At 35.9% G+C, this 27,024-nt stretch overlaps 1 protein-coding gene and 1 pseudogene across 1 annotated transcript in view; one reads left to right on the top strand and one right to left on the bottom strand.

Moving 5' to 3' along the window:
* The window catches only part of LOC103096880 (cadherin-related family member 3), a 100,359-nt gene extending 79,869 nt beyond the window's left edge, over window positions 1–20,490 (top strand). The window contains exons 12-19 of the mRNA XM_056806262.1: window positions 6,437–6,669; window positions 9,621–9,792; window positions 11,037–11,284; window positions 13,134–13,333; window positions 14,645–14,664; window positions 14,749–14,813; window positions 16,018–16,066; window positions 19,801–20,490. Coding sequence (XP_056662240.1) covers window positions 6,437–6,669; window positions 9,621–9,792; window positions 11,037–11,284; window positions 13,134–13,333; window positions 14,645–14,664; window positions 14,749–14,813; window positions 16,018–16,066; window positions 19,801–19,940 — 1,127 coding nt within the window. The 3' untranslated portion in view covers window positions 19,941–20,490. The remainder of the gene's footprint in view (window positions 1–6,436; window positions 6,670–9,620; window positions 9,793–11,036; window positions 11,285–13,133; window positions 13,334–14,644; window positions 14,665–14,748; window positions 14,814–16,017; window positions 16,067–19,800) is intronic.
* Window positions 20,491–25,910: 5,420 nt separating this feature from the next.
* LOC130455704 (small nucleolar RNA U3) lies at window positions 25,911–26,018 on the bottom strand (annotated as a pseudogene).
* Between the last annotated feature and the right edge of the window lie 1,006 nt (window positions 26,019–27,024).

Genomic DNA, 27,024 nt, shown 5'->3' with positions numbered 1-27,024 from the left:
ACCCCTTCAGGGTAGAGATGGTATTGCTTTTTCTCTGTATGTGCAGGGCATAGCGAAGTGTCTGGTACATAATAGGCATTTGATTCTTGTAATTGAATAGAATTCCAGGCAGTATTTTATATTTTACAAAATATTTTCACATTTAATTCTCATTATATTAAATTCAATTTAATAAGCATTTATTAGGCATCTACTATGTGCCATCTAATATGTGCTAATATTTGTGGGATTCAAAAAGATGGAATAGTCCCTGCCCTCAAAAAGCTTATTGTTGGATCCCTATAGCACAATGCTTGGCACATAGTAGGCACTTAATAAATGCTTTTTGGACTTTTCTTAAACAAAATGAATGAGTTCTAGATTCTGATTTTATACTCATTTTCCCTATGTAGCTCTTGGCAATTTTCTTAAACCTTTCTGTCCCATTTCTTCACTTGTAGCTGGGGAAAAAAAAACTCATTTGTACTCTTCTCAATTATTAAGCAATAATGTGGCTATTTGTTATTAATTTATTAATGTGCTATAGTAGATGGAGAACTAGGCTTAGTATCAGTAAGATCTGAGTTCAGATTTCACTTCTGACACATCTTGACTATGTGATCCATAACCACTTGCTTAAACTTGAAGTGCTCTAGGTTGCTCTCTTAGTGGTTAAACAGTATCAATCTGACTTGGAAGAGGGTTTCTTCACTAGGGAACTTTCTTTATCAATGAAATAAAAAATCTCGTTCTAAAAAATTAAGTACCTACTATGTGCAGAATACTTAACCAAGGACTAGATCAGTAAAGGATAATATCAAAAGTTTGGCTTTAGAGTCAGAAAATGGAAAACCAGATACTGGTTCTGTTGATCACGCCCTATGCAAGCTTGATTTAGTCAAATAGCAAACTAAACAATGCCAGATATTTGGGTTTTCATAGTTGTTATATTCACTTTCTTTTCAAAGAATTAATTTTCTTTCTTTTCCTGTTGGGTTATTTGTATTATTATTATTATTATTATTATTATTATTTTGCTATTGTCAGTGTCTGCCTCTTCTAGACTTCTAATTTATGGTTTCTAGTCTGTGTTCTATAGTCTCTTCCAAAGAGTTCATAGACTCTGAATGAAGTGCATGGATATGCTTTTCACATTCATTTGATCTTTACCAAATTCTTACAACAAAATGAGTGATGTCTAGTGAACAGAGTCAAATTATTCAGATGCTAGTCCTCCTTCTTCATCAATTAAGAACCATCAGCGGTTCTTAACTTTTTTGAGTCAGAGATGGCCTTTTGGCAATCTAGTGAAACTCAAGGCCTGTTTTGCAGAATAATATCTTAAAGTAATATTTAAAAAATTTTGAAATTAAATATCATGACAAAGGAAATCAATTAAATTGAACTATAGTTACTAAAATATTAAGAAACAAGCTAAGAACTGTGATTAAAGAAATTTGGGCACAGACAGAAGGAATGACCTGCAAAGCAAAAAGAGCAAAGACACATGGAACACAGATCATCAGGGGAGGTGAGAGAGAGTTCCATGGAAGTTTGAAGGAGGGACAGTTGGACCCCCCAGCTGGCTGGACTTCATTCTTCTGCCTGAAGATGGTTTGAGGACAGACCAATTCATCTCCTCTCTGGCCATTATCTTACTACTTCTACTGTGAACTGAAGAAATAGTTAGTCTTACTCAGAAGAGACTCTGGCAGGGTAATTGCCATCTTCCTTTTGAAGAAGATATTTCATTTCTTTCTTTTGAAGAGACTTCTTTCAAAGCCTTCAACCAATATTACAATTTAAAAGATTAGGGAAACCTGTTCCCTCTTTCCCAGCCTCATCCTTATTACCTTATCCCAAAAGAATAAAAGATCCTTTAACTAAAGAAATTAGTTTGAAGGATTATTGTTATTAGAGAGAGGAATTTAACTTACCATCTGTGAAGAAACCCTCCATTAGGTTGCTTGGTGAAGGAAGAAACAGGAAGTAGAGAGGGGAGGGGGCTCAAGATTGAGCTTCTTTCATTTAACTGCTTCCTGGTGTAACATCTTTTCATTCCCCAATTATATCTCACCAATTTCCTTCTCTAGCATAGAACCTTTGTCTTATTCCCATTGTAATATGTGGTTTTAGACAAGTTACTTTACCTCTACTTCTTTCTCTTTCCTTGTTTACTTAATTCTGGACCATGTTTCTTATAAGATCATTATGCATATGACATTTAGAAAAGCAAGATATTATCATATATAGTTTTTTTTTAAATGTAAGCCATTGGAATCAGTGGAGTGATGCTTCAAAAGGCAGATAATTATAGTAACTTATAGTCCTAGGACTCAATTCTCGTTTCTTACAAAGATAGAAATGATTGGAAAATATAGATAATTGTTTAAGAAATGGAGGTGGGAGGGATAAAAATGGTCTATGCCCAGGACAAACTTACAGACTTAAGAGGTGTTTCATAAATGCATTAACATGGAAAATATTCTCCTCTCATATGACTGATTAGAACAGAAAGCTTGAGTGGAAAGCTGATGACTACAAGAGTTTTTTTAGGGGGGATGAAATTATGAGAATCTAAAATATTTAAAGTAATTTTCTCTGATGATATGTGATACCCACCTGAATTTCTCATTGATGGAAAGCTTCTGGGGAAGAAAAAATTTAGAGGAAAAAAGTTCCTTCATCAGAAATTATTTAAAAGGAGGTAAATGAGAATCAAATCATGCTGGGCTATAAGTCTTATGGGAAAACCGGTTTCATTTACAATAGTTTTTGATGAAGAAACTTGGCAGCCTTACAGAGGGTTTCATAATCACTCTATTTTAAACTTTAGCTGGGGATGCTCAAGATAGCTCTTAGTTTTTATTGAAAGGTTAATTTAACACCTACAAAAGAATATAAGCTTTCCAGTATATTTAACCAAGTGTTGAATGTGAAAAAGACATAATCTCTGTCCAGGACTGCATGAGGCAGATTGGAATTTTAACCTTTTTCCCTTTGGGTATATTTATATAAGGCATGCCACATTGGAGACACTTTTTAAAAACATCTTTCAGCCAACCAAGAGGTTGGAATTTTGGTGTTTGTGGCTTGCAGCTTTGGACAATGAATTGTTCATGAATAGGGTCTTTTTTTGAGGTATTCATTTTGTTCACCAAAACCCCAATGACTAGAGGCTTCTCCTTTTAAGCTGGCTTCCATTGACTCTGAATGTAAATTATATGTGCAATTTATGTAGATTTAGTCAGTCAATAAACATTTGTTAAGCATTTACTATATTTAAGATGCTGTGCCAATGGCTGGATGGAAAACGGGCAAAACCAGTGTTTTTCAAGGAACTTATATTCTATTGGGGGAGTAACATATTTGTAAATAAGCATATATATGATCTAGGCAGCCAGACTCAGGAAGACCTGAGTTCAAATGTGGCCTCACACACCTATTAGCTGTGGGATCCTAGGCAAGTCACTTAACTCTATTGGCCTCAGTTTCCTCATCTGGAAAATGAGCTGGAGAAAAAAAAATGACAAACCACACCAGCATTTATGGCAAAAAAGGGTCCCAAAGAATCAGATATGGCTGAAATGATTGAGTAAAATCATGGTAAAATGGAAAGAGTGTCAGATTTAGAGTCAGTAGGCCTTGATTTAAATCCCTACTCTATTATTATTTAGTATCTTTGCTAAGAAAACCCCATATGGGATCATGAAGAATTGGGCCCCACTGAAATGACTAGATAGCATCAAGAACAATGTATATGATATGTCCAGAATAGATAGACATTACTTAGAGGAAAGGCTTTAGCAGATGGGAAAACTGGGAAAGGCCTTCTGCCAAGGCAAGCATTTGAGCTGAGAGTTGAATGAAGTCAGGGGTTTTAAGAGGTTGAGGTGAGGAGGCAGAGTATTCCATACATGGGTACTACTGTTAGTGTTAAGGCACAGAGATAGGAGATACTGTGTTTTGGGTGGGAAACAGCTGGCTGGAATACGGATGGATTCTTGCATACACAAATGGGCAGAAAGTACATAAAAGATGGGAAAGACAGGAAGAGATGAGGTTATGAAGTGACCCCCAAAAGAACTTTATATCTGATGTTAGAAGTTATAGGAAGCCATTGGAATTCTTTAGATAGGGAGTGACATGACCAGATTTATGCTTCAGAAAATGATTTTCTCAGATGAATGGAGGGTATATCAAAGGGTGAGTGACTTGAGGCAGAGAAACCAATTAAGAGGATATTACAATAGATCAGGCAAAAGCTAATAAAGTCTTGAATCAGAGTGGTCGCTCTATGTGGAGAGAAAGAGATGGGAAGTGAAAGTATCATGCCATGAAGGCAGAAATGACAAGATTTGGCAATGACCTGGATGTATGGTGTGAGTGAAAATGGGAAGCTGTGAATGACACTGAGGTGGAAAGATCATGCTTTGGACATGGTGAGTTTGGGATGCCTCTAAGGGACATCCAGTTCTAGGCTCCTAGAGCATAGGGGCTATTTTTGTTTTTTCTCTGCATGCCTAGGATTTAGTTAATCCCTAGCAGAGAATAAGCATGTAATAAGGGATTGTTAAATGGATTGATTGATGACAGTCTTTTGGGAACTATGGAGCAGATAACAAGGCTCCCATGAAAAAAGTGGAGGACATGGAGATGGCCCATAAAATGAATCAAACTATTGAACAGCAGTTCCCTGTTCTTGAAAATCATTGCCTTTCTGCTATAAGAAATAATGAACAGATTAATAAAAATGAGTTTTTCTTGGAAAGAACTACATGAGATAATGAAGAGTGAAATGAGTAGAACCAAGAGAAAACTATAGATAGCTACAGATTTAATATTTGAAGAATAACTTGTGAATGTTCACTACCAGAGAATGAACTGACGAATGCAAATTATGGAATGTGATATCTTTTATGGTCTAGGGAGAGGAGGGGAGAGACTGAATAAAAAAATAAAGAAAATTTAAAAAACGAAAATCATTGACGTTCTTTCCAAATGATTCATGTTGAGTTTTTTTTTTTAATGTTGGCACTAGAATGGTCATTTATTCATCTGGGAGCAAAAGTAGTTGAGCAGGGTGGGAAGCCTGGAGTGGAAAATGGAGATAATGGTTATGTAGAAGATTGCCAGGGCTGAGGTATGGTTTTGCTGGGAGAGGGTGAAGCCTCTATTGCTGTTATGGGGGGAAGGCAGGCCCTTGCAGAGTAATACCAAGGTAATAGGACTTTGTGGCTGACAGACTAGGGCCAGGGGAGAAAGAAAGGCCATCATTAGTGACAGTCCAGCAGAGGATTGTGGTTATTGGATCACCAGAAGGAATCAAGTTAGCTCAGACTGGAAAAATACCCTCTTGAGGTTGGCACTCCAGAGAAAAATCTTAGTCATGATTATGACTGGTACTGGTTGTTATAATGAGGTGATATTTCACAGCACATAGAGCAAAACAGCTCATCTCCTTCCTAAAGTTAATCATCCATATACCAATGGGGTGAAATATTCAGAAGTTATAATGACAACAGCACAGATTCACTTTTATTCAGTGTTTTCAAGTTTATCAGGTGTCTCTTTCTTGAGAAAGTCTCCGAGGTCTACATTCTCACTCTTGACCCACATTATTATAGCTATGTTGTGGTAAAGAGAAACAAGCTCTTATTTTTAGCTATGTAAAGTTAATGTTTCCAAAGACATCTCATTGTTTAAAATTATTTTTGCTCAAGACTTGGGTCCAAATGTAGGAGAGCATTGCCACTATTCACTATTAAACTTGCCCCCAACAACCTCTTACCTTCTTCCCGGGGACGACTACGGAGTCGCAATAGGGGACAGTTTAGAACTGTCGGGAGACAGCTTAGAGCTGTCAGACAAGTCGCAAGAAAGAAAGACTGGAACATTATCAAAGAGGGATAATGAACATTTATTGTAAGCAGAACACCAGATTTAAAGCTCTTCTCGAGAGACACAATCTATCCTCCCCAATCCTCCTCAGAGTGTGAACAGGGGAGTTAACCCATTCCCAGGAGATCTTGGAACTGTTCATGCAGCCTTGAACTGAGATTACTATGTTTTGGCATACTCAGCAGGAATGGTATGTCACAAACACCTGGGAAGAGGAACTCTATTCCATGAAGTCGTGAATGGTTCACTGCACCTTCTGTCCTAGAATCAATACTATGTGCTGGTTCCAAGGCTGAAGACTGGTAAAGAGTAGGCAATGGGAGTAAAGTGACTTGTCCAAGGTCACACAACTAAGAAGTATCTGAGGCCAGATTTGAACCCAGGAAATCCCATTTCTAGACCTGGCTTTCAATCCACTGAGGCTCCTAGCTGCCACCCCTTCTTTCCCCTACTATTTGCTATTAAAGAAATATCTAGCTTCTAGAACAAGGACCCAATTGATGGAATTAATGCCTTTTTAAATTAAAATTACTTGTAATGAAGTGTTAATTTGTAGCCTCCTATGAAGTGGGAAGAGTGACTGCTTTTGATGAAGACAATCCTCTGAACTGTGTGAGGTACAAAATAAGCCAAGGTGACACCCAGATTATTCGAAGATTTTGGATTCATCCACTAACTGGAATGATAGAACTGACCACCCAGCCAGACTATGAATCTGTGAAGCAATATAACCTCACCATAGAAGCTGTGGATTGTGACCAAGTTCAACCACGGACAGCTGTTACCACAGTAAGTAAAGGAGACATACAGTTTCCTTAAGTGAGATAAGAAATGAAAAGTAGTGCCTGCCCACAAAGAGTTTACATTTTAATGAGGGGTAAAATATTTGGTTAGAGTAGAATATAAACTCATCCAGGGCAAGAATTGTTTCATTTTTTTTTTCAGTCTTGGCATTCTTAGTTTGGCATAAAGCACTGTGTTTTGAAAATTGTGGGACACTATAGTATTTGTTGAGCTGAATCAAATAAAAATAAGATTATTTGAGGAAAAAGAGGGCACTGACAAATCTGGGAGCAGAATAAGACTTTCTGTAGACAACAGCATCTGGATACGGACGAATGTGCTGGTAAGAGTACTGGCTTTGGAGTCAGAGGATCTGGGTTCCAATCTAGAGCTATTTAATAAAAGTAAAACACAGGAAAGTTACTCTCTTCCATGAACCTTAGTTTCCCCATCTGCAAAGTAGAGAAAATAATACCTGACATACCTCAGACATTTTCAATGAAAAACTTCTTAAACCTTAAAGTACCATAGAAATAAATGTGATTTAGCAGTGTAGTTTAACCTAGCTTGACAACTCACTAGAAGAGAAGCAAATAGTTAAGTACTTCATAATTCAGTACAGTTTAGAAGAACTTTGGCTGAACTTTCCCTGATCTCTGCTCCTTTAAAATTAAGAAGTCACTGACAAGAAATGCAATTAAAAGGAACAGATTCAGAATATTTGGTACACTACCAGCTTCAACTACCATCTCCATAAAATGGCACCCAAATAATTAGGTCCAGTCTTCATCTTTCTTCTGAACCCAGAGCCATATATTCAGCTTCCCATATTGACACCCATATGTATCATAGGAAAGCAATATTCCTCAAGTCTAAAACAGAACTCATCATTTTCCCTTGCACAACTATCGTGCATTTTAATTTCCCCATTTCAGTCAAGAATGTCAATTTTCTTCCATTCACCTAGGTTCACAACATAGGAGACACAATCAATGCTGCCCTCAGATCAGGTCCTGTTAGTTCCACCTACTTACTATTTCTTATATCTATATCCTTCTCTCTTTGTTTTTCCTTCCTCTCCTCTCATCCCTCCCTTTTTTCCTTCCTTCCTTCCTCCCTTTTTTCCTTCCTTCCTTCCTTCCTTCCTTCCTTCCTTCCTTCCTTCCTTCCTTCCTTCCTTCCTTCCTTCCTTCCTTCCTTCCTTCCTAATTTTGCTCTATCATAAACTGTATTCCTGGTAAATGCTATCTATCTATCTATCTATCTATCTATCTATCTATCTATCTATCTTTCTTTCTTTCTTTCTTTCTTTCTTTCTTTCTTTCTTTCTTTCTTTCTTTCTTTCTTTCTTTCTTTCTTTCTTTCTTTCTTTCTTTCTTTCTTTCTTTCTTTCTTTCTTTCTTTCTTTCTTTCTTTCTTTCTTTCTTTCTTTCTTTCTTTCTTTCTTTCTTTCTTTCTTTCTTTCTTTCTTTCTTTCTTTCTTCTCTGTCTCTCTCTTTCCATGCTAATGATAAATTGCTCCCCCTCACACACTCTGTGTCCCTGACTATGAGACTACATTTCCTGCCAATATGCCTTTTAAATGACTATCACTCTTGCCTATGAATACTTTACCTCCTCACCTTTACCTCTTGGAGGGTCTACTTGATTTCACAGCTCAGTTCAGATAATATTTCCTTGAATAAACCTTTCCTGATGATTACATTTCTTACTCTTTCTTCCCCAATAGCTGTATATCACCTTATATGTATCCTATCTGACTTACCTGTGGACATATGCCATTAGTAGAAGGTAAACTCCCTGAGGGCAGGTACTATCTAATTTTTATATTTGTATCTCTAGCACCTAGTATAGTACCTAGCTTGTAGTAGGTGCTTAATAGATGTTTGTTGAATGGAATTGAAAACTTCAAGCAAGAAACCAAGGCAACATATTTTACAGAAAGAGCTTTGATTTGATAATTCCCCCAGTAATTTGTCTGTCATTAAAATTACAGAAAATAAACACACCTCTAGAGTATACTTGCTGATATAATCAAAACAAGCCTTTCCTTTGTGAATATTGGAGAGAAAATCATTATTTATCCAGGAGGTAGGCAGATAACCTTTCTAGGCTGGCTTGTGTTCGATCACTGACATTTTATAATCCTTGATATTTTGATCTTTTCCATGCAAATTACCAGAGTTTCATGATATTTTAATTAAGAAAGCATGAGAACAGCTTCTAATTATGGTCATAGCCCATTCAGAGGTGGTAACTGCTACCACTAGCATATGTATTTGAGCCTTGGAGGTAATCAGATATGTTCAGTAAAGGGAAGAAAAGAAAATATCTGCTTGTTATTAAGCATGGCTATTTAAAGGGCTTGAGAATCATGACTTTTTTGGTGTGGCAGGGAATTTCCTTCAGTTTTTGTTTTTTTTCCAATAATTTTCTATTACTATGAGGCTACTAAGTGGTTTTGAGGTTAGAATGTGGAATCAGGAAGATCTGAATTTTAGTCCTGTCTTAAATATCTACCCTAGGAAAGTCACTTAATGAATTTCAACCTCAGTTCTTAATAAAGGAGGGTAAGAACAAAACTTATCTCACAGGGTTGTTATAAAGATCAAATGAGATAATATATGTAAAAATGCTTTGTAAACCTTGAAATACTACATAATATTATCTAATATAGACTGCTGGATCCCATATACAATTTTTAATGAGTCTCATGTCCCTTCTCCTTGATATTCAGGGCAAAGTAGACCAGTGATTAATAAAGAAGCTGTCTCTATGATTGACAGAGAGAAACCAAATCCCATAGTGTATATCTTGCATCAAAATCCTCAAATTTTTTTCCTTTTCAAATAAGAATCTCAGACAATCACCATCTACCCACATGTTTATTTCTAGTTTTGTGTATAAATAGCCATATGATGTGGACATGAAGTTTCTGTCTTTTGGATTGTTGACAGGTTACAATTGACATCAAGGATGAGAATGATGAAGCACCTGTCTGCAAACCATCTAAATATAAGGCAGTCATTTTTGACAGTGTTGCTGCTGGAACAAACATCAACAGCTTCAGGTTAAACTGCCATGACAGAGACTCACGCAATACTGAAATGCGCTTTGAGATAGTTTCTGGTAGGGGATTTTAGCATGAATTTTTAAAAATGAAGCTACATCAAACTGTTTACAAATATAACCACATTCTTGTACATGATCACATTAGTTTAATTAAATGGGTCTAATTTGGCAAATACAATATTATTTAATTTTCTCAAAAACCTTTAGCACCTTTCAAATATGCTTTCAGCAGAATTCCTTTTATCAAGTGAGATTCACAATTGCTTTGTTTAGAAACCTAACCTCAGCAGAAAAGCAGGGGAGTTATTTTAGAAGGTTCTAAATGTGCTGTCCATGGTACTACCTTTAAAATCCGTCTAGTCCTTCACATATAAAGTGATACTTGGCACTCAGGATCAATATGACTGATGCCTTGATTTATTTTTCTGCATGGGCATTTGAAAGAAACTATCCCTATAATCTTAATCTCATTGTCATATGGTGTACACATTTGTAAGAGCACTCACGAGGGTTGGGGGGAAGAGTCTCTGATCATGGAATATAATGAAGCTGATTACATATGGAGGAAACTCAGATCCTCAGTAGTATGACATTCTAACTAACTGAACCAACTAGCCATCTAGATCTCAAATCTGGTTCTTATAGGACTAAAATAAGAGAGCTTAATGTTCAGGAATAAGAAAGTTAGAGTACACAGTACAGACACCCAGTATTGCATTCATTCGTATGTGCCACATTTTAGGAAAGATTTTGATAAGCTGGAAAGCATTCAATCGAGGGTGACTATGATAAATTGAGTTCATTTCATGGAAGGATTACTCAAAGGAGCTGATTATTTTTAACTTGAAGAAAAAGAAGATTTAGTTGGGGAAGGGAATATAATGACTATCTTAAGGTATTTAAAAGGAAGGACTGCCATAAGGAAGAGTCTTTAGACTTATTTTACCTGGTTCCAGAAGATAGGCCTAGAAGAAATAGTTAGAAGTGTAAACTTGATGTAAAGAAAAAACTTCCTAATAATTATACCTGCCTCAAAATATGATGGGTTGGTTCAGGTGATAGTAGGTTCTCCCTCTTTGGAGGTTTTCAAACAAGGCCAGGGTTATCACTTACTAGGTCTGTTTTCAGGGGGTAACATTGTTTAGTTATAGGTTGGACTAGATAGTCTTTGAAATCTTTCCATCACAGAGATTATGTGATTCTATGAAGTCACATGTATTTGTAGGACATGAGAGGGTAAGAGAGTAATTTTTTTGCATGCTATTTGGATAATAATTTTTTATGCTTTTTCTTTTTTAAAGGAAATGAGAATCAACATTTTGGATTTGATCCTACTCGGGGCTCAAATGTTCCAAAGCTAATTGTGAAAAATCCTTTTAACAAGTCTGGAATTGGAGCAGAGTTTTACCAGTATTATCATCTTGTGGTACACGTTATCGATGACAACTTGCAGCATGGTCAAGCTGTGTATCCCAGAACGGGGACTGTGATGATAGATATTTCTGTGATACAGCAAAATACACCAGCTCCTCCAGTCACCAGTTTTGAAGTAAAAAACTTTAGAATTTAATTTTCTTGGCCTGAAAGTGTCTGTTACAGAGAAATTCACATTCATTCCATCAAAATCTATTAAGTAGCTACTACATGCACCACATATAACTAGGTACTGTGGGGGGGGGTGTCTTTGTTCATGTAAAGAGGTGGCCCCTCTCGTTGCCAAGGTAACCCTTTCCAATGCACAAATGATCATCCATTCCATCTTCTTCAGCAGGTTGTTCTCTATCATCCCTCTTTTTCAGTATCTTTAATTGCTGTCTACTAGTCACTTCCCTACTGTTTGGGAACATATCTGTGTCCTGTAAACTGGCTATATTCTTTGAGACTTTAATCAATGCTAACTCCATCTTTCTATAGTTTGCCTTCTGAGGCAGCTAGGTGGCACAGTGGATATAGTACAGGGCCCGGAATCAGGAAGACTCATCTTCCTAAATCTCAGACACTTAATAGCTGTGTGATCTCGGAAAAGTCAATGAACCCCATTTACCTCAGTTTCCTCAATTGTAAAATAAACTAGAGAAAGACATGGCAAATCACTTTATTATCTCTGCCAAGAAAACCATAAATGGAATCACAAAGAGTTAGATATGACTGAAAATGACTGAACAAAATTTGTCTTCTGATTGCATTATTCAACAGCAACTACCGTTTCCAGAATTACCAATTATTTAATCTAATCTTTACTCTTTTTGATTTCTCTTTAGTATTTTACACTGTCAATCACTCTCTTCCAGATACTAATCTCTATCTATGTTATGACCTTGATTTCTCCTGGTTTTCCTCCTTCTTCTCTGACCACTCCTCAGTCTTCTTTGTTGGATCTTCATTCAGGTCAAGCCCCCTAACTGTTGTTTCCCCCAGGGCTCTGTCTGGGCTCTTACACACACACACACACACACACACACACACACACACACACACACACACACATATATATATATATATTCATCATCACCTCTCATGTGTTGAATTATCATATATATGTATACATACATATATATATGCTGATGATTCTCAGATCTATTTCACCATCCCTAACCTTTAATCTCCCATCTCCAACTGCCTATTGGACACCTCAAATTGGATGCCTGGTGGACATTCTAACCTGAACACATCTCACACAATATTCCTGGCCTTTTCCTCAAAACTTTGCCCTCTGCCTACTTCACTTCTTAATGTTGAAATCACCACGATCCTCCCAGTCACCTAGGCTTACAACCTAGCTATCTTTTTTTGACTCTTCCTCCTACCTTTTAAGACTTCTTATACCTTACTCAACTCTAACACACTCTGATGTCCAAATGAGGATTGGTTAAAAGACTCAAAGATATTTAACTCATATAAGAAAAAACCAGTGGGTATATGATAGTCACCTTCAAATATTTGAAGGGATGTAATATAAATGATGGGTTAAACTTATGATATTTCTAGATATGATCTACTTAGAGAGTAGAACTAGGAACAATGAGTGGAAGTATCAAAGAGGGAAATTTATTCTTGTTGTGAGAAAACTTCCTATATTTGCAATAAGCATTATCCAAAACTAGAATGGGTTGATTGGGGAAGTTGCAAATCCTCACTTTGGAAGTGGACAAGCAAATGCTAGGTGACCACATTTTAGGTTTGTCGTAGGAAGATTACTTTTTATGCATGGGTTTGATAACATGACTGCTGAATTTCCTTTCAACTTTGAAATTCTGTTATTCTGTGATATAGATGTTCTTTATATAGCATCAATTATTATATGTAGTTTGCATATACAGAGAAAATCTTATATGTAAGAAAATGCTATCTTAAAACATTGCCTAATGCTTGGTGTTCTCTTCTATGTCATTTATCAGCAAAGGAAAGGTGTGACCATTGTGTACACATCCATAAACACATACAGTCCCAATGATTGGTATATCCCTTTCATCTTCACATTGATGGCGGTTTTCTTGACTGGGTTGCTTTCCTGGACATGCTACCTGCTTATGAAATACACTAGAATTACAGCCTGGTGTCAAAAACTGACCAAGAACCTTTCAAAGCCCAAACAAAAGTATGTGGGTTTTCATTTAACTTATGAAAGAATAATTGTCTTTAAAGGGGGGCATCTCTATGTTGCCTTGTTGGCCTATGAGAAAGGGAGACCCTGAAGGTTGTGGAGAGCTTGAGGGTTCCTTTTGAGAACAGCAAATTTATACCCACAATAAGTTATACTCATCCTTCATCTAGTTCTCAGTTTGCACATGAATCCTTGGGTCTAAATTTATAAAAATAAGTGAGGTCATGCAGAAGTGTCAGAGAATGTCTAGTAGGTAGATGGAAAAAGTATAGATAAACTACTTAGCAAAGAGGCTAGTAGATCTGATGGAAGGATCACTGTCCATGGAGGACATCTGGGTTTTAATTCTGGTTCTATAAGTAAATCACTTTACTTTTCTAAGTCATGTATTTTCCCCCTCATGTGTAAAATGGAGATAATAATTGTGCTATTTATTTTAAACCTCAATAACAACCAAATTAAAAATTTGTATTGATCTTTAGTGCAACAATATGAAGTATTATGTATAAAAGAAAGAATCTCTCCCCCACCCAAATGTCTTTAAGCACAATTTAAAAATTAAAACTCATCATTGTCACAATCACATGGGAATTGATGGATGAGAAAGTTCTCTATAAGGTACTTTATAAACATAGAGCATTATAATTTTAAATTTTATTGAAAATAGATTTCCCTATATCATTTTTCTCTTATGATTCATAGGCGTTAAATCTAGAACTGGAATAAACATCTGACACTATTTAATCCAAATCTCTCATTTTGTAGATTAGGAAACTGTGATCAAGGAAGATTAAGTGACTTGCTCAAAATCACACTGGTACTAAGCATCAGAGGGAAATTTTAAATGTTGATCTTTTGACACTAGAGTCAATGTTCTGTCTACTTCTCCACACTGAATATTAATAATAATAATTTTATTGCACCTACAATGTGCCAGGCACTGTACTAAGTGCTTTACAAATATCATCTCATTATTTTGTTATACTTTAAAGAATTCCAAGCTTTCCAAATATAAAATTGGAGAATACTTTTCATCAAACATATATGGCAGGATATAGGTTACTATCCACTTGCTGCTTAATGCTACTCTGCTTAGACCAATAAGAAAATTTATGTATTTAGAGGATCATCTGTTAGATGAGACAAGATTGATATTGACCTTCTGATTCTTCTACAAATATATTTTTCCCCATGGAAGGGAACCATACTCACTATTCATTGCTTGCTATATTCAAATGAACTTTGAATTTTGCTGTGCCATAGTGTCATGAACCTGATATTTTCCCTCTTTTTCTTTCATTTCAGAGGAAAGAAGTACATAGCTGGTAAGTTACTAATTACTGATTGTTTTTACTTGTCTAGAAGTCAGTCATGAGATACTTACCTGTCTGGTTTTCCTTTTCTAACAGGAAATAAAAATATCAATGATGACATGGTAACAGGAAATAGACATAAAAAAGTTGAAGTGCTAACTGTGAGTATAATTCTGGGAACCAAGTCCCACCACAGAAGTAATGGCATTTCATCTCCCCATTCTTTTTTTCATAATGATGGCTATTTGGTTATTTTTCTTTTCCCTCATATAACGTCAATAGAATCAGATAATTTCAGTTCAACCATAGAAACCACAGAGCTAAATCCAGGATTAAGTACCATCATGGAGAAAGCAATCTTTATAGAATAGAAGGTTCTCTAGCTTGGAATTTCATGGGAGTGAGTGAAATTCTCATGACATTTTGTAATAGACTGAATGATTTATTAAATTATTCACAAAGAAGCTCAGGTAGGCAAGTGATATGTCAATGAGATGGCGGAAGAGTTTTATACCTGAGTTGTCTTTCTTCTCCTCTTGCTGTCTCTTCCTTTGCATTCATATTGCCCATGACCCTCTAACTTTTCAAACCACTTATGCCTGTTTTACCCTCACCCCCTTTAAAGTAATACTCCATATTCTAGAACCCTCTCATTCTTTCTCCTCATTAGAATCACCCATCCCATCTATTCTCTTAAGGCTTTAATTCTGGCTTGAAGTAATCTGATAAATAATTCATGTTAAAATGAGAACAGGTTAACACCACAAAAGAAACAAAATTGTGTTTTAAGAAAATGATTTGGAGAACATTAAGATTTTGGTGTTGGAATTGACTCAACTTAAATCAAGAAGCATTTATTGGATGGCTGCTCTAAGCCAGGCAGCATGATGTAGGGGATAGAGAGCTAGCCTTGAAGCTAAAAAGACCTGGGTTTGAGTCCTAATAATTGAGACATACTGACTCTGAGCAAAGCAATTGACCCCTCAGCTTTTTAGACAACTCTCTACTTCTATAAATTGCAGAGGGAGATGGCATCCTGCATTAGTAGAAGGATGCACCTCACCTCCAAGTTCTCTATAATAATGGAGTCATTCGGATCCCTATCATAAGGTGCTAGGGATACATTCAAAAATGCCCTCAATGCTTAAATTCTACTGAAACTGGGTAATCAGTGGCATATCATGGAGGCTCTCTTTTCTGTTCTGATTAGCCTTAGACTGTATAGGAGAAAAAGGAAAGATTTGTGATGAGGGGCTTACCTTCAAGAAGTATTGAATTTGTGAAACTTCCTTCTCCCCCCAATCCCCAAACTCACTCTATATCATGATAATTTATTATATTTGTAATAATTTGTCCTTTTCTAAGGAAACAACTGTATACGAGACAGTGTTTGATGGAGAAGCAATTGATCCAGGTACGGTGCATGCTTATGTCTTTTGGGAGTGGCAGATCCTCTTTCCTTAATGTATTCTATTAGTTAGAGATACTTTGTGTATTATGCTATTCTCTACCCAATTGGGTACTGTGGTTAGTATCAGTCAAGCAATTTTTTATAAAGATTTCTCTCATAGAAATGGAAGCTAGGTGGTGGTTGTATGCTATCTTAAGAACCTAGAGGAGCCCCAGGGAGCAAGTAAGTTACTCCAAGAGTAACCAAGCTGCCATTCGAGACAATAGAGGTGGCAGTAATTCAGGATATCCATGCATGGATGGCAATAGTTGCCAGTGGATGTGAGACTGGCCCAAACCCCATTATCTTTGGAATGAGTTGGCTTACTAGTAGTAAGATGAACTAACCCAGAAAAACCTTTGGGAAACAGGGAAGAGCACAGCTGCAATTTGGATACCCAGAAATCATTCTCTTATTTGAATGTTCATGTGTCTACTCTAGAGTGCTTGTTTTCCTAGTCTAAGTCAGGCTCTACTCACTAGAAAAGTGAATCTATAATAGGATAATTCAGGCAGAATCCCAACTTCATACTAAATCAATCAATCAATCAATCAATATCTATTAAACTGTTAATGTATGTTAGGCACTGTGCTAAGCACTTGGGGAAATGAAGAAGAAACAAAAACTGGCTCTGCCCTCATAAAACTGACATTTTAATTGGGAATGTCTCATATATAAATGTATATATGTGTGTGTGTGTGTGTGTATGTGTGTATGAGATCATACAAGATACAAAGAATATATCAAAAGAAATCATCCCTTTAAGTAAACATTTAAGAGCCTCAGAAATTACACAAAGCACATCTTGCTTTCATAGTGTTAAATATTTCACTAGTTTTTTTTTCAATTTTAAAATTTGTATTTTTTGTTTTTATGTCACCTTCATTTCCAAATGTATATCTCCTCAGTTTCCAACTGAGCAAACTATCTTTTTAAAAAAAATTAAAAAAAGAATGAGGAAAGTAATTTTAACAAACGAATCAACACACAACCCCACTCTAACCCAAATGTCAATTTCTTTAGAAAAGTGAATATTTGGCCTCAAACATTTACTAGGTCTGTGATCCTGGGCAAGTCACTTTACTCCAACTGCCTACCTAATCCTTACCACTCCTCTGCCTTGGAACTGATACTTAGTATTGATTCTAAGACAGAAGATAAGGGTTTAAAAAAATAAGTAATGAACCTGGTTCCTCAGTGTGCTTTCCATTGTACTGTAGAGTTACCCTTATTTGCTTGACATTTTCTTAGTCAAGGGAGTTCTGACTAGAATAAAAGATTTTTAACCTATTATCTGTGAATTTTCCCCCTATACATTTTGATGAGTATATTTAATTATAATTGATTTCCTTTGTAATCCTAAGCATTTTATTTATTCAATTAAAAGCTTACTTTGAGAAAGAGTCTACCAAAGGGAGGTTCATGACCTAAGAAAGATTATGAATTCCTGGATTAGAAGATCTCTTAGGTTCTTTCCATCTCTAACATTTGGTGATTCTTTGAATCTATGAATGGAAAGAGAAATTACTTTGCCACCAGAAATTTATGTAATAACATTCACCAAATCTTGCTTTTTTCTGGATGAAGAAATGTTATCCACTTCTACCATATTTGAAGATTTTAATCAATTAGTAAATCAAAACCAATATTAAGTAATTGAATAGGAATTTAAAAATGGCTTCATCTTTTTATGACTAGGAGAGGAATGGGAAAGATTTTGGAACAAGATAGGGGCTGAGTAGGTCTAGATTAGGAAGGCAGGTGACATTGGATGCAGAAGACACAATATAAAATCATACCAGGATGCAAGGTTGTTTTGAGTCCCATTTTGTATCCAAATCTATTCCCATCTTAATGCTCAATTGAGAATTCTGACTTTAGCTCTTCTCCCTCTTCTCCTCCTCATCTTCTCTGCTATTCTTTCTTTGCTCCTTTAAATTCAATATATCCAAAATGGAACTTAATATCCCCCTCCCAACCTACTCCTCATCTAAACTTCCTCTAATCATTGAAGCATCTATCATGGCATCTCTCATTTTCCCAGTCTCCAGTCTTGGAGTCTTCCTCAACTCCTCATTCTCCCATACTCCCAACATTCAATCAGTTGTCAAATATCATTACTCCTCCTTTTGTTGCATCTCTCATATGTATTCCCTTTTCCCCTTTCACATCAGCACTGCCCTGGTTCAAACCCTCATCACCTCTTATAAATTACTGCAATGGTCTCCTACTTGGTCTTTCTGTCCCAAGTCTCTCTTCTTGCTAATCCATCCTCTTTGGAGCTACCAAAATGCTTCCTTGCCCCCAAAGTGTAAGTGTGACCATGTGAACCTCTTATTGATAAACCCTGGGCGACTCTTTATTGCCTCTAAGATCTAATATGAACTCTTGATCGACATTTAAAACTCTTCTTTGGTCCCTTTCTACAAATTATTCCTTCCCCTACTCTCTCCAGCATTGCTGGACTACTTTCTGTTCCTTACATATATGATGCTCTGTCTCCCAGCTCTATGTCTTTACATTGTCTGTCCTCTATGCTGGAAGTTACCCGCTTCACCTTTATTTCCTTCAAGATTCAGCTCAAAGCTACCTCCTTTATGAGGCCTTTTCTGATATCCCCCAGTGGCTTAAGCCTTTTTACCCCAAACTTCATTGTATTCATTTTGTATATTTTGAGTGTAATTTTATATGTGCAAATTGTCTTAATTGTTAGAATGGAAGTTTTTTGAGAGAAAGGAATATTCACTTTTTATTTCTGTATCTCTAATGCTCAGCACAGTCCCTGGTACATAGAGATGATTAATGAATGTTGATTGGCTTATTTCTATTTGATCTTAACTAAGATTTGATTTCATCAGGATGTATTATTAATAATGGAGCACCTGGGCAGCACAGTGAATAGAGCACTAGGCTTAGAATCAGAAAGACTCATCTTCCTGAGTTCAAATATGGTCTCAGATACGTACTAGCTATGTGACCCTGGGCAAGGCGCTTAAGCCTGTTTGCTTCAGTTTCCTCATCTGTAAAATGGTAAACCACACCAGTATCTTTGCCAAGAAAACACTGAATAGGGTCATGAAAGTTGGACACAACTGAAAAACAAGTGAACAGCAGCAACAACAATAATAATTTATCTTCTTTTAAGTTTTGCAAATATGCTTACATAAATGATCTCATTTGATCCATATAATAACCTTGGGAGGGAGGTGCTTTTATTATCACCATTTTATAAGATGGCTGCCTCAAGAGGTGGTACATTCTTGTTCCTATACATTCTTTGAGTAAAGACTGGATGACTACTTTTGGGGCATTTTATAATGGGGATCCATTTCTAGACATGGATTGGATTAGGTAGCTATTAAGGTCCCCTCTGGCTCAAAAATTGATGTTATTTTTTGAGATAAAATTTGGAGTTATGATCATTTTTGGGACTAGAGGATCTGCCTATTTAGCTTTATGTCTCATAGATAACCTTGTCTCTTACTGTTTTCAATCTGCCTTTGGTTTCAGGAGGGATGGGATGATCAAGTTTCCCAGTCTTCTTTTAGGAGACGTCTTACCTTACAGGCCATTATGAGTTTTTCTGTGAAGTCTTTAATGTCTTTTCTCAGTGTTTGCCACTTTCATACAGACTCCAATTTGGAAGATATGAACAACTCACTACTGCTTTTTTCTGTTGTATACTTTTCCTCCAACAGTCTCAGGAAATGTATATGAATATAACAGCAAGTCGGGAGCTAGGAAATGGAAGAAGATGCCCAGACCACTGAAGGATCTAGAGGCAAACATACAGTCTATTTCTGAGAAACTCCCTATTGATGAGCCAATTCAAGGATGACCATTTAATTTTTCATCTCATTTTATATGTTACAAGGAAATTACAGAATTCAATACCATTAGCTGGTACCTTTCACCATTTTTGCTTAATTGAATTACATGTATTTTAACTCTGCTATCTAAAATCAAAATATAAATTTCAGACAATTGCATTGTGGGTCCCCAATGCCTTCCAGAATGTGAACAGTCAAAATCAAAGTTACTGGGGACAGGTTTGAAGGACTGTGTTTTAATCCTCCAAAGAGTTTTACTGATGTCAGCAAAATTCTCATCTTATTTAATCAACTCTTTTACCTTCTGCAGGACTTACCAGGCATAGAAGGGGAAATCTACTCAGAATGATTCTTCTGGTTACTGGTAATCATTCAAAATGAATGATTTTTTAAAGCTCAATTGAGCTGGCCTTTTAATTTTCTTTTTATAGTTCTCTATGCAAAATGGCCCTGCCAACTCTTTACTTATTAATGGCTTGTAAATGTAATGTTAGAACCAAGGCTGTCATTGGCATCATTGAAGTCTGTGACATCTTGTTTTAGTAAATGAAGTTTTAAAATCCACCCTGGCTATTGTGCTTCCTAATTCACACATGTAGAACACTTAAAAGAGGCTGATGCCCACTCCTCACAAAAGTGTTATGTGGTAACTGATGCAAGTATTCTTCTCCCCATTTGACAGATGAAGAAACTAATTTTCAGGGAGGTTCAGTGGCTTACTTCTTCAAGGTCACAAGAAGCAAGTGTCAGAACCAGAGTCCCAAATTGTCTTACAAGATCAATATTCTTTTGGTAGAAACTAAAGGCCTAAACTGACATATTAGGTCAGCTAATGCTATTTCTTTTATACTCTTAGGTTTGGAGGACAGGGTGTTCATTCCAATCACCCTCCAAATCTGAGTCTACATGCCCAAAATAACATCTAGCATTGAGCCAATAATTGAAGAATAATGGACTATAGAACAGGCTGCCCTGGAAAGGAAATAAATATTATTAATTAAGTACAGTGCTAGGTATCATGCTAAATACTTTATAAATATTATCTCATCTAATCCTCACAACAGCCCTTAAAGGTAGGTTCTATTATAATCACCCTCATTTTACAGTTGAGGAAATGGAGGTGGATAGAGTCTAAGGGATTTACCAAGAGCCACAAAGCTAATATCAGAAACTGGATTGGAATTCAGTTCTTCCTGACTTCAGACTCAGAACTCTATTCACTGAGCTATTCTTTAGTCCTCTAGATAGTGAAATTCCACTCCCCCTTTCTCCACACCTCCTGCCCATGAGCAGTCAGGTGTATTGTGCAATGAAGGCTTTTCCAAGTAGGTGGTCTTTGACTAGAGCCCCCTAGTCTGACAATCTGAAAATTTGAAAATGAAGAAATAATCATGTTTTGCCTTTATCTTGCTCAGATACAAATCTCTCTGTAGAATAGAGAATGAAATTTCATTTTGAATAACATTTTCCTATTCTCCAGTTATTCCCCTTCCCAAATCAACAGGTGCAATTCAAATTTTCTGGCAAAGAATCTAATTGTTTACCCAACATCTGCATATAAGCTTCCATTTGGTAGTCATGTTTGGTTTTGTATTCAACTCAAAAGTCATGGCCTTTTACCCATAATATGAGATTTACTTATAGGAAGAAAGAAAGAACTATTTCTTTGGGGGTAAAAATATGTAATTATTCCCATAACATCCTTTAAACTCTCTGTGGACAAGCTTAAATAGAAAAAAGATGGCATTTTTATTATGTCCTTGACATACTGTAAACATTATTGCTAATCTGCATAGCTGCTGAGACATTCCCAGAGTTTCTTCTAGCTAGAACAAATGCCATTTGTGCTTATGTTGTGAGGAGAGACACTGGGGTGGCAATTCCCAAAGGCTCTTGGTGAACCTTTGAGGACCAGCTTAAACAGGACCAGACTGATGGTTATAGGTTTTTGTTCGACCCATGGCTACCCAACCGAGGTAGCTAAGTGGATCAGCAGATAGGGTACTGTACCTGGAGTCAGGAAGATCTGAGTTCAAACTTGGCCTTAAAGAATTACTTACATGTGTGACTCTGAGCAAGCCATTTTTTAGATCTCTGTCTCAGTTTTCCTATCTGTAAAAGTGGAAGAAATAATAGCTCCTACATTTCATGGTTTGGGGGAGTGAAAAAATAAATAACATATGTAAATTATGAAAATGTAAACTATATGCATAAAATACAAATATATAAAATATAAAATTAATGAACTGATGTAAAGATGTAACTTTACAAAATCTAAAGTTCAATATAAATATTAGCTATAGTAAATCTTAACTATTTAGAAAAGAAGTCTTTAAGACCTCTTCAGAAACCAAGCAACAGGAGAAGTGACATGTCTCTCCCTTCATTGAAGTTGTGGGAGACTACCACTGTGGAATAGTGTATATATGCCAGATGAGGTTGATGCATTGGTTGGTTTTGCCAAACTGTTTTTTTCTCTTTCTTTTAAAATCTTTGCTACAAGAGAAGACTTGCTGGGTAGAGGAGGAATGAGTAATCTGTTTGGAAATGAATATGATGTAAAAACAAATGACAAATAAGAGAGGAAGACCCATGGCAAGTTGGACAGATTTTTTATGTCAGATTTTGAAAAGATATGGACAAGAGTTGCGCACAATGGGGACAGGAATGGACAGGTTGAGACTTGCATTGTGGACAGGAATACCCATAGCCAGGAGCTAATTGATCTATCATGTGGTCAACAGGTGATTAAAATTTAAGTGCTTACTGAGTACCAGGCATGATGCCAAGGGCTCAGGATACAAAGAAAGTTTAAAAATAATCCTTGTCCTTAAGTATCTCACATTTTAATTGGAGACAAACATGAAAGGAACTAGTTATAGACAAGATGAATAAAATAGATTCATTGAAATATTGGAATTGATCTATGTATCCTGTCTTTGAAATGAAATACTATTATTTATATCCTAGAGATGAATTAGCTAAATAACAACCATAGCGACAATTTAATGAAATTAATATGTCTGTTCCAGAATTATCCTAAAAAATATGTGTGAATTTATTAAGAAGAAATCAATCAACATATCAACCAAATGAGATGAATTAAGCAAGATGATTATGATGATAAGTGACTTGTATGTAACAATTTAAGGCTTCCAAAACCACTTCTTGTACATTATCACATTTCCAAAGTTTCTCTAGACTTTAAGGTCTGCAAAGAATTTTACAGATTCATTTGTCACCCATGTTATCCTCACAACCCTTTGAGGTGAGTACCAGGAATATTATTGTCTCAGTTTTATAGATGAGGAAGGTATTATTCTCCCCATTTTCCTGAGGCAAAGATAGGGTGAGTGATTTTCCCATGTCATATAGCTAACAAATGTTAGAGGTGGGATTCTAAATTGGGTCTTTATAACCCTGAGTTTAAACCTCTTTTCAGTCTACCATGTTGCCTCTTCAATGAAAGTCCTGCCATTGAAAAACTACTGTGAGGTTTTGAGTCATAAGAGATGGTAAAGGAAGTCTACATACCAGAGCTATCAGGTTTTCAGAATCCTTTAAGTCAAGATCACATCCCTGATGGAAGTATTTCTGTTTATCTTGATGTATACACACCAATGTGATTGAATTCGTTCAAGACCAACAAAAAATGCACACATTGAATTCAGATGGACACTTTTAGCATGCTTTATGAAATTCTGAAAAGTTTAATTATCTAAAGCTTTTACTTTTCAGGCAGATATTTCTGTTGTTGTAGAGGCAGCATGGTGTAATTGGTAGTGGAGAGGGTTTTATGGTGTGTGGTTACTGCACCTGCTACAACTTCTTGAAGACATGGGTGACAGTTGGGTGTCTTGGCAGACAGATTAAATAAGTTTGAGGTAACCAACAGGTTTCAAACCCATTGGTGAATTAGTAGGATGTTTACCCCAAGCATGTGAAGACTTCTCCCAGTAGAATGGGTAGATGAGAACTATTTGTTCCAAGGGTCATGAAGGTGGCTGAAGTAGGAGTTGTGGAGAACCTAGAGCTTGGTCAGTCATTGAAGATGCCAAGATCAATCACTCCATCCCAGGCTTTTGCTAGTCATCCCTTTATTTATTTATTCATTTATTCATTCATTCATTTATTTATTTACTTACTTATTTATTTATTTGTTTATTTATTTTTTTATTCATTCATTCATTCATTCATTTATTTATTTATTCATTCATTCATTCATTCATTCATTTATTCATTCATTCATTCATTTATTCATTTATTCGTTTATTTGTTTATTTATTTATTTATTCATTCATTCATTTATTTATCCATCCATTCATTCATTCATTCATTTATTTGTTTGTTTGTTTATTTATACCAATTACACATAATAACAAATTTCCACGTTTTCAAAGTTATATGATCCAAGTTGTTACAGTCTCTCCTTCCCTACCCTCTCCTGGAGCTGGCAAGCAATTCAGTCTGGGTTATACATGTAATATCATGCAAAACATGTTTCCATTATTGATCATTTTTGTAAGTGAATAATCTTATAAAGCCAAACCCTCAAAACACATACCCAGATAAACAAATGAAAAATAGTTAATCTGTATTCCTACTCCAACAGTTCTTTCTTTGAAGATGGATAGACTTCTTTGCCATTAGTACCTCAGAATTGCCCTGGACATCATTGCATTGCTGATAGTAGCTAAGTCTATCACATTTGGTATTCCACAATATTTCTATTACTGTGTACAATGTTTTCCTGGTTCTGCTCATTTCATTTTGCATCAGTTCATATAGGTCTTTCCAGCTCTTTCTAAAATCATCCTGTTCATTATTCCTTTCAGCACAATAGTATTCCATCACTATCACATACCACAATTTGTTCAACAATTCCCCAATTGATGGACATCCCTTTAGTTTCCAATTCTTTGTGACCACAGAAAAAGCAACTATAAATATTTTTGTGCAAGTAGGTCATTTCTGCTTTAAAAAAATCTCTCTGGCATATAGACCTAGAAGTAGTATTACTGGATTTAAGGGTATACAGTTTTAAAATAGCCCTTTGGGCATAATTCCAAATTGCCCTCCAGGATGCTTGAATCAGTTCACAACTCCACCAGAAATGCATTAGTGTACCAATATTGCCATATTCCTTCAACATTTATAGTTTTCCTTTATTCTGTCATATTGGTCAATCTGATAGGTATGAGACAGTACCTTAGCATTCTTTTATTTTGCATTTCTCTAATTGAGAGGGATTGAGAACTTTTTTCATATGATTGTTGAAAGGTTTGATTTCTTCATCTGAAAACTGCCTATTCATATCCTTTGACCATTTGTTAATTGGGTAATGATTTGTATTCTTATAAATTTAACTTTGTTCTTTATATATTTGAGAAATAAGACCTTAATCAGAGAAATTTATTGTAAAAAAAGTTTTTACTCAGCTTGTTGTTTCCCTTCTAATTTTGGTTGCATTGGTTTTGTTTATACAAAATCATATACATAATCAAAGCTGTGATTTTTGTGATGGCAAAAAATTGGAAAATGTAGGGATGTCCCTTAATTAAGGAATGGCTGAACAAATTTGGTATATGATAGTGATGGAATATTAATGTGCTATAAGGAATGATGAATCAATGAATTTTTATAAGTACTGGAAAGACCTACATAGACTGATGCAGAGTGACATAAGCAGTACCAAGAGAACATTACACATAGTAACTGAAACATTGTGGAATAATCAAATGTAATTGACTGCTACTAAAAGCAATACAATGATCCAGGACAATTCTGAGGGACTTATGGGAAAGAATGCTATCCATATCTGGAAAAAGAAACATGGGAGTAGAAATGCAGAAGAAAATATATGATTTATCACTTGATTACATGGGTATATTGATTTGAGGTTTGGGTTTTAAAAGATTACTCTACTATAAATTTAATAAAATCAAAATTATTCATTTTATGTTTTGTAATGCTCTTTATCTCTTCTTTGGTCATACATTCTTCCTTTCTTCATAGATCTGACAGGACATGTTCAGCTACAATTCTCTAGTAACATACATAGAAATGATCCCTGAAAGTATAGTCTTTGTCAGTCATCCTTTTAGTCTTGTTGCTGGACTTTGATGACTATGTGAGAGTGATGCAGATGACTTTGTGCAACTCTGCCTCATTTAAATATAATTCATGCACAAGTCAAGACATCACTCCCAATGTCATTAGTCCCCTTTAAAAATGAAGGCTGTACAACAACAACTGGTAATCAAGAAGAGCAGGCTTCCAGTTCTGACTCTTATTAACCATGTAACCCTGAGCAAGTCACTTAATCTCTTGGATCATCAGGTCACTCTGAATGCTTATTTACTAAGTCACAGGCAGGTGAGGATCTATCTTGGAAGAGGGAGTAAAAATATTAGGAGTTCCTTGTAATTCCGGTTCCTTCTTATAGTCTGATGTTTCTAGTATCATGTAGATCCCATACATGAGTTTGACAAAATGAATGAAAAAATATTAAAAAGCATATCAGAGGGAGTGCAGATGATACTAAGCAGAAGAAAAACTCCTGCCTTTTCTTTGGAATATTGGAGCTTTATTCCAGGATGGAAAATTTAAGAGACTCAACAATATTCTTTCAGAAATCCAGTGATTCCTGATTCTACACCTTTCCCATTATCAGCCAGAAACATTCAAATAACATAGTGCCCACTTCCTCCTCCTAGTGGTCATCCTCCAAGAGAGCCTTCCATTACTTTCCCCAGACACAAAACCAACAGGTTATGACTGTTTGGACCCAACAGACACAACAGTGTAGGACCAGAGAGGTCAGTTATTAATTTAGAGATGTGCCAGGACAGTCTAAGGCTACTTGCCATTTTCTTTTTTTAAATCATCGAAGGTGATTCCAATATGCATGACAGTCATCCACATACTGAGTTCACTCTCAGAATGAATTTCCTTTTGTCTACAGCAATGCCATTAAAACTGCAAGCTCTCTTCTACAGTTCTTTTCTCTAAGGTATGATATTGGAAATGATGTTCACCTGCTCAGAGTTACTAAAGAGCTCCTAAGTTCCAAATATCCTACTATGCAGTTAT

The sequence above is a fragment of the Monodelphis domestica genome, chromosome 7, assembly GCF_027887165.1.
Source record: "Monodelphis domestica isolate mMonDom1 chromosome 7, mMonDom1.pri, whole genome shotgun sequence".
In the NCBI taxonomy this organism is placed as follows: Eukaryota; Metazoa; Chordata; class Mammalia; order Didelphimorphia; family Didelphidae; genus Monodelphis; species Monodelphis domestica.
Note: the sequence above shows the minus strand (reverse complement) of the source record. Positions and strands in the feature narration are given on the sequence as shown.